Source organism: Salmo salar, chromosome ssa10 (genome assembly GCF_905237065.1).
Source record: "Salmo salar chromosome ssa10, Ssal_v3.1, whole genome shotgun sequence".
Taxonomy (NCBI): Eukaryota; Metazoa; Chordata; class Actinopteri; order Salmoniformes; family Salmonidae; genus Salmo; species Salmo salar.
In genome coordinates this window covers 79,369,238-79,377,764 of record NC_059451.1, presented here as the reverse complement: position 1 = coordinate 79,377,764, position 8,527 = coordinate 79,369,238, and the positions used below count along the sequence as shown (strand labels likewise).

The 8,527-nt window shown below is 42.1% G+C and overlaps 1 protein-coding gene across 2 annotated transcripts in view; it reads left to right on the top strand.

Moving 5' to 3' along the window:
- The first annotated feature begins 1,625 nt into the window (after positions 1-1,625).
- Positions 1,626-8,527, top strand: part of LOC106561000 (nuclear transcription factor Y subunit beta) — a 59,091-nt gene continuing 52,189 nt past the window's right edge. The window contains exons 1-3 of one of the 2 annotated variants that reach the window (XM_014124521.2): positions 1,626-1,734; positions 7,646-7,739; positions 8,084-8,217. In XM_014124521.2, coding sequence (XP_013979996.1) covers positions 7,646-7,739; positions 8,084-8,217 — 228 coding nt within the window. In that variant the 5' untranslated portion in view covers positions 1,626-1,734. Of the gene's footprint in view, positions 1,735-1,776; positions 2,078-7,645; positions 7,740-8,083; positions 8,218-8,527 lie in introns of those variants that run through there. The other variant, XM_014124522.2, reaches the window with a different exon arrangement.

The following is an 8,527-nucleotide window of genomic DNA, read 5'->3' as shown; positions in this document are numbered from 1 at the left end:
AGAACATATTCTTCATAATCACTCTCTCTGTCTCTGCCTACTCACAGGAATCCTCTCAGAATCCCTCACCCTGTACCCATCTTCCTCTACCACTCTTCACTGCTTCGGCACATAACACTTTTTGTACTACTCTAAACCTGGCAACGTCAATCTGCCTTTCTCTCACCGGACACCTCCTATCTCCAGCCCCATGGGCAACCCCTACAACTAACACACAACTTTCTCCACCGATGCCATACATTCCTTCGTCTCATGCCCTTCTGCACACTTCTATTTACTCAAAACATATTCCACTTTTCTCCCTTTTTTCTTGTCCACCATCTTGTCCTTCACCAGATCTTCCAGAAGGCTTGTGCAATCCCCACTCCATATTTATTCATAATATGGTCCATTTTCTTCATTTTTTTTTCTTGTTCGCGATCTTACGGTGTGTCTAAACTCCAGTCCCTCTCAATCTCTTCTTCACAATCCACGTCTCAATTGTCTCAAGGCATCTGTCTCCTCCCCTTCATCTACACTGACTGAAGTGGATTTAACAGGTGACATCAATAAGGGATCATTGCTTTCACATGGTCAGTCTATGTCAAGGAAAAAACAGGCATTCCTAATGTTTTGTACACATGTATATTTTTATTATTTTATAAAATGGCATCTAGTGGTCTTTTTGGGTACTGCAGATTATCACAGGTGTGTAATTATTTCTACCCACAGCAATAATTACACATCTGATAATCTGCAGTACCCAAAAATACCACTAGATGCCATTTTATAAAATAATACAATCTCACGTAAAATATATAAAATAATGAAAGATGATTTTAAAATAAAATATTTACTGACCAAGCTGTAAAACATTATCCTAAATATAAACCATCAACTTAGTAAATAACATTGGTGTTTATTATGAGGCCTCAGGTTTCAGCATGAAATATCCTTCTTTTTTTTACACACTTATTTATTTTGCTATGTCCAAATGTCTTTGTTGTAAATGTTTTGGCACCAAACTGGTGGCAGTTATGAAAAAAGTGAATAGTTGGAAGAGTTTCAGTTAATTGAAAAGAATGCCATTGTTGATTAGATACTTTTTTCATTAATTATGCTATTTTCTCTTGAACCATATGTTCTATCCCCTATAAACTAATTGACACACATATATATATATATATATATATATATATATATATATATATATATAAAAAATAGCATATGTATTTTTTTTTAAAGTGAATAAAGTCTAAATTACCAAAGTTACCATACCCTAATTTTGACAATGTGAGACAATAATATTGCAGTTACTTCCTCCCCTTATGAAAAAAGATTGCAGTCAGAGTGCCACATACAATGCAGTATAACTTTGGTTATAGTGAAGTATAATTGCTGTTATTCTACATTTACTGTGTCCAAAATATTACAGTCAATCTTTCTTTGTTAAGGGTTATTTGTGTGACTTGTTTTTTTATTATTTTTATTTGTGTGACTTGTCTTGCATTGTTTTGTGAGCTGAGAATGAGTCCAACAAACTGTCTAGTGAATAATTTGTTTTTATTAAAAAGCTTGTTCTGCCTCTGCATCAATATGACGAGTAGCCTAATTTCCAGGTTGCTCCCCTAGCGGCAGAGTGAGATAGTGCTTTTGGGGCGCAGAGCTTCGCGCTGGGACTGGTTCTCTCGCAGCCATTTTCTGTCCAACCACACGGCCGTTTAGAGAAGCTAACCAACCAGGGCTGTATTGGAGGTTTGTGGCTGGCTCCGGCCAATGATTGCTATCCGATTTCGCTTTACCTCGAATCGAAATCTCCGCGTTTGACTGTTTCTTTTTATTTGATGGTAGTGTGAATGGGAATTAGCAGCGGGAAAGTAGAAATGAAGACTGCGAGTTGTTAAATTGCAGGACTCGCTAGTAAATGGTATCCTGCTATGGGTTCTCACGCACAGGCCCTCCAAACAAAGACTTGCTCAAAGAATTCCTAAAATCATATGTAGCTATGGTAATTGGCTATGTTAGGCATGGTGGTCAAACTGGTGAAGTCGACGGGACATCTTGAATATTGTTTAAACATGAAGAATTTTTCCAAATCGTGAGTTACTAATCGATTTAACAATGGTCATTAAATGGTGCGTTTTTTGATTTAGTATGAATGTGAGTTGGCTAGTACGAGCTAACATTAACGTTAGCTCTCCTTCCCATCTAGCTAGCGCATCTTGTTATCATAGCTAGTTATCTTAAGTAAAAATGCTAACTGTTCCGTCTCCGCGTATTTACCTCGACCTCAAAGTCGTCTCTGGGTTTTTGGCAAGTTCGCTTCGTCGACATAAGCCAGTTAACGTTATACTCGCTACTACTAGCCAACCAGTTAGCCATTGTATTTCCCCTCTGGCTAGTTGTCAGTCAACGCGGGAACAAAGAGAATGTTGCAGAGCCATGGGCTCTGGAAAAGTTAGCTGGGTAGCAAGCGGCTTATAGATTCATGACCATCCATGTCTGAATTAGTAACAAATCGTAGTTTTTATGCAACTGTATGTTAGATTCTCCATTCCATGCTAATGTGAATGTACTCTGTTTTAGCCGCGACTAGACAGCTGTACTCACAGATGGAACAACGAGACAGATATTTCACCGGATGTATAAATGTGAAGCATCCGCTTGGCGTTTCCATTCTAGTAGCGAGGGGATGGCGGTGTTGTGCCTAAAATCACCACCCTACCAGAATCCCCCCCTTCTAATTTTGTGGCTAGAGTCAAATACTTTCTATAGAACACACTTCACGTCAGGAGAGGCAACCGAAATTAATAATGAATGTATGTGTGTTATATTAAACAGAGGGAGTAAAATGTTGGCAAGCAATAAATGGCTGAATTATTATCCTTACGCTTTCAAAAATACTAGTCGAGTAAGACATGGGAGAGATGACACATTCTGGCAGAGATTTAATTATAGACTAATACAAATCAGTAGCGGATTTAGGTAGGGGCGACATGGGCAGCCGCCCAGGGTGGCAACTTACCGGGGGCCCACCCGCACACGTGGCGCCCCCGGGTGCGGGTAGGCGCTGAAGTGGGGGGTTCGCCCAGGGCTCCATACAAGCTAGAACCGCCACATACACTTGAAACAAATAGCCAAACCGAAAACTGTAGACAAAAAAATGCTTTCTGCTACTAAGATCGGTGAAATGTAGGCTAAACTGACAACGGAGTGAAGAGCAGAAATCTCAACTAGCAATCAAGTCGCAGCATTGAAGAACGTGAAGGGGGGGAGATTTTCGACAACACCGGCAGTGGGAGATGGATTTTGGCCGACATTCTGCTAATGTTCTAATCGATTAAACATTTGATCTCAATACAGTTTTCTTATTGCAAAACTAAAATATGTTACTTACAGAGTGAACAAAGTTTTGTAAACTTTACCTTTTTCAAACGATTTAAAAAGTTGCGTTGTTTAGGAATGCAAAGACAAATTGAGTTATTTCACATGCGTTCCCTAATGGAAATATGCAAATGTTCGCTAGAATGTGCCAATAGGATCTCGGTAGCTCGTCCTTGACTCTGCCCACCTTGCTTGTTCTGTCCACTGACTCCATTTCAAACGACAGGCTGTGGTCTTTGTATAGTTATACAAATCTTTGGCTACAACAACCTATGCTTTCTTCTTTGGTATCATTGCGTTCGCACATTTTGTTTGTGCATGCAGCCTCCTACTGTGCTGTAGTGTGTGTTCAGTCACGTTACATTTGTGATATCAAAAGGAAGGGGGATTAAAAATCCACTACCCCATTCCAGAACTATGCAAACAGCCTGGGAGGACGGGACACCACCACTCAACGCACCCTGTAACTCTTCTGAAGTCAAATCTCATAAACAGTACCAGTCAAAAGTTTGGATACCTACTCATTCTCAGGGTTTTTCTTTATTTTTACTATTTTCTACATTGTAGAATAATAGTGACATCAAAGCTATGAAATAACACATGGAATCATGTAGTAACCAAAAAAGTGTTAAACAAATCAAAATATATTTTATATTTGAGATTCTTCAAAGTAGCCACCATTTGCCTTGATGACAGCTTTGCACACTCTTGGCATTCTCTCAACCAGCTTCATGAGGAATGCTTTTCCAACAGTCTTGAAGGAGTTCCTACATATGCTGAGCACTTGTTGACTGCTTTTCCTTCACTTTGTGGTCTAACACATCCCAAACCATCTCAATTGGGTTGAGGTCTGGGTGATTGTGGAGGCCAGGTCATCTGATGCAGCGCTCCATCACTCTCCTTGGTCATATAGCCTTTACACAGCCTGGAGGTTTGTTGGGTCATTGTCCTGTTGAAAAACAAATGATAGTCCCAGTAAGCGCAAACCAGATGGGATGGTGTATCGCTGGAGAATGCTGTGGTAGTCATGCTGGTTAAGTGTGCCTTGAATTCTAAATAAATCACTGACAGTGTCACCAGCAAAGCACCATCACACCACTCCTCCATGCTTCACGGTGGGAACCACAAGTGCAGAGATCATCCGTTCATCTACTCTACTTCTCACAAAGACATGGCGGTTGGAACCAAAAATCTCAAATGTGGACTCATCAGACCAAAGGACACATTTCGACCGGTCTAAGGTCCATTGATCGTGTTCCTTGGCCCAAGCAAGTGGTGTCCTTTTAATAGTGGTTTCTTTGCACAAATTTGACCATGAAGGCCTGATTCACGCAGTCTCTTCTGAACAGTTGCTGTTGAGATGTGACTGTTACTTGAACACTGAAGCATTTATTTGGGCTGTGATTTTTGAGGTTGGTAACTCTAATGAACTTATCCTCTGCAGCAGAGGTAACTCTGGGTCTTCCTTTCCTGTGGCGGTCGTCATGAGAGCCAGTTTCATCATAGCACTTGATGTTGTTTGCGACTGAACGTTCAAAGTTGTTGACATTTTCTGGATTGACTAAACTTCGTTTTAATGTAATGATGGACTGTCATTTCTCTTTTCTTATTTGAGCTGTTCTTGCCAAAGTATGGACTTGGTCTTTTACCAAATAAGGCTATGTTCTGTATACCACCCCTATCTTGTTACAACACAAGTGATTGGCTCAAACGCATTAAGAGGGAAAGAAATTACACAAATTAACTTTTAACAAGGCACACCTGTTAATTGAAATGTATTCCAACTGACTACCTTATGAAGCTGGTTGAGAGAATGCCACCAGTGTGCAAAGCTTTCAAGGCAAAGGGTGGCTACTTTGAAGAATCTCAAATATAAAATATATTTAGATTTTAACACTTTTGGTTACTACATGATTCCATATGTGTTATTTCATAGTTTTGATGTCTTCACTATTATTCTACAATGTAGAAAATAGTAAAAAATAAAGAACAACCTTTGATGTGGTGTTGAGTTGGTGTTTCCAACTTTTGACTGGTACTGTACCTAATACTTATCTGCAGCTGCCACCACCTCTATTTTCTTCAATTTAAGTTCCATTGCTGCGGTACAATTGATAAGCCATTGCTATGAACAATAAGAAGCCAAACTTACTGAAGCATAAATCACTCGTTGGCTTATCCCTTTGTGCTGGCACAAATCTACTCACACCCTTGACCCATCCTCTAATTTCTTCACTGCCTCAGCATACAACAACTTCTACACTACTGACTCTAGCCACCTCAACCTGCCTCTCTCACACCGAACACTTCCGATCCCCAGCAACATTGGCACTCCTACAGTTGACACACACAACTTTATCCTCCGAAACTACACAATCCTCTATCCCATGCCTTCCTGCACACTTCCCACATATTGCAAACTCCCTCCTTCAAACTGCTGCTACATGACCATAAACGTTGCACCTGAAACAGCTCAGTGGATTTGGCACAAAAGCTCTAACCGGATAACAGATATATCCTAACATGACTTTGTCAGGTAGAGATTCTGACACCTCATAAGGACTGCCGGTGGCTCCTCTGTTTCACCACCCTCCCCACCGGGTTTGCGTCGCACCAAACAGCGTGGGCGTCGCACCAAACAGCGTGGGCGTCGCACCAAACAGCGCGGGCGTCGCACCAAACAGCGCGGGCGTCGCACCAAACAGCGCGGGCGTCGCACCAAACAGCGCGGGCGTCGCACCAAACAGCGCGGGCGACGCAAATTCCAAGGAGCTTGTACTTCAATTGCTCCACCTTCACACTTAACACTACCCCAGAAATCCCTGCTTTCAATGATACCCTGTTCCTAAGATCAAAGTAAGAAACCGATCTTGACCCAAGTTGTGTGACACGGAGTGCCTGCTCCCTCTGATTAGAAGAAACAAACAAATATCACAAGTCCACTACAGGTTACCTTCACTGATTCAACTGCACCCAACTCGTTTCTCACCCACCCTGAAGCCACATGGATCAGCCCAAGGGAAAGGTCCACTTTCTCCAAAAATGTCACTCCTGGTGGACCAGATTCTTCTTTATCAAGTCCAATGATGCTAAGCTTGGGTTCCAAGCCCTTCACAACACCTTCCACCTCACTTAATTTACCCTCATGCACTTCTATTGCCCCTCCAGAACTCGGTCCAGCACACGGCTCATTCTGTTTGCACTTCACAACACCAATCTACTTCGACACCCCATTCATTGTTATCGCCGTCTTCCTCTTTTTGTGCCTCCATTCCTCGTCAGAAATTCATGTTTCTGTGTCCATGCCCCAATATTCCTGATCTTGTTCCATGATTCCCATGTAGCACCATTCAGCTCAAGACCACTTGTTTCATGCCAACTAACAACCTCAAGATGTCCTTCGCCTCCGCCTGCCAAGCACTGCTTTCCCGCAGTTATTTTAATATTACGACGATGGTAATCACAACCCGGTAGTGCCGCGTGGGAGTTGAGTTGTCGACATTAGCTAGTTCCTTCCCCCATCATAACATTAACAGAACTGCGGGAAAGCAGTGCTTGGCAGGTGGGGGCGAAAAACACTGTACCGGTGTCCCCTAGCCTCGCTAGCTAGAAGCCTCCTTTGGTGTTTTTTTTTTTGTGGTTGGCATTGGTGCATTACTGCAAGCTACTGTGCTGGAGTGTGGCCCAGAGACAGAGCTAGCAGCCTCAATGGCAGTGGACACGGCATGTGTCGTGGAAATATTCAGTCAATAATATTTCTCAAATACCAGATAGACTTTATACGAAGTAACACAAGCCGAGCTGGTTCATGAAGCAACTGCCTTTCCAGCCGTGGCGCACACTTTTTATATAGTTTTCATCCTTACGTCACACACATAGTAACTCCTCTTTATGTTAATGCTCATCCCCTCTGGCATTTAGCCACCATTATCTTTTTGCCTTGCACTCATTTTAGCTTGGTTTCACATTAGGTCATAGATTCCATTGGTGGCGTAACCACAGCGACAGTAAACATTAGGTCATAGCAATGGTACAAAAATAAACAGACATGCAGACTACCAAGACAGGTGCATGTCTAATGATGCCTAATGACCTAGACACACATATGGAGTGCACTTATTCTTACTACTCTAAGATGTCACACATGTACTGGAAAGTTCCCAATACTTGTAGTTAGTGACATATATAGTGGGTGCAGCATATAGTAACTGCAGTCTGCAGATAGACATTATTGCATGAATGCCCTAAAAATAACTGAGTTATAACTTCTGTCTGTTTACAGATGGACGGCGACAGTTCAACCACCGACGCCTCTCAGTTGGGAATGTCAGGGGAGTACATGGCAGGAAGCCACTACGTTCTTCAGTCACAGGACGGTGGGTGGTGGAACTCACCGCACAGACTAAGCACCCCTAATCAGCAACACCCTCTTTTCCGACATCCACAATCCCTTGGTCATAATAACTTGGGTGCCCAATGATGCTGGACACAATCAGAGCACCCCTATATAAACAAAGATACTGACATGGCACTACCACCTTTCACAAGCCCAACGATGCTTCACAAATAACCAGGCTTACATATACTGTAGTAATCATAAATTATCAGGCTTGACATGAACCAAGTCACATGTAGATTCTATCTAGATAGAAGTAGAGAAGATTTGTTTAGGCACAATGTGGTGTTGAATAGGGATCTAACATGCCCCTCTCCCTCACAGATGATGGGGATGAGAGCCTGCATGACCATGAGGAAGGCAACGGCAGCAAGGAAAACTTCCGTGAGCAGGACATCTACCTCCCCATCGCTAACGTGGCTCGCATCATGAAGAACGCCGTCCCACAGACAGGAAAGGTATGGATTCAAATCAAATGTTATTTATCACGTGGCGAATACAGCTGGTGTAGACTTTACAGTGCACTGCTTGCTTACGAACCTTTTCCAACGATGCGGAGGTTACAAAATAAAATAGTAACTAACACGAGGAATAAAATAAAATACACAGGAATGGAGCTATATACAGGAAGTACCAGTACCAGATCAACGTGCAGAGGTACTTGAGGTAGATATGCACATGAAGGCAAGGTAGTGACAAGGCATTCGGATAGATAATAATAAGAGTAAAATGGAAACAGAGTAGCAGCAGCAAATTATGAGTGTAAAA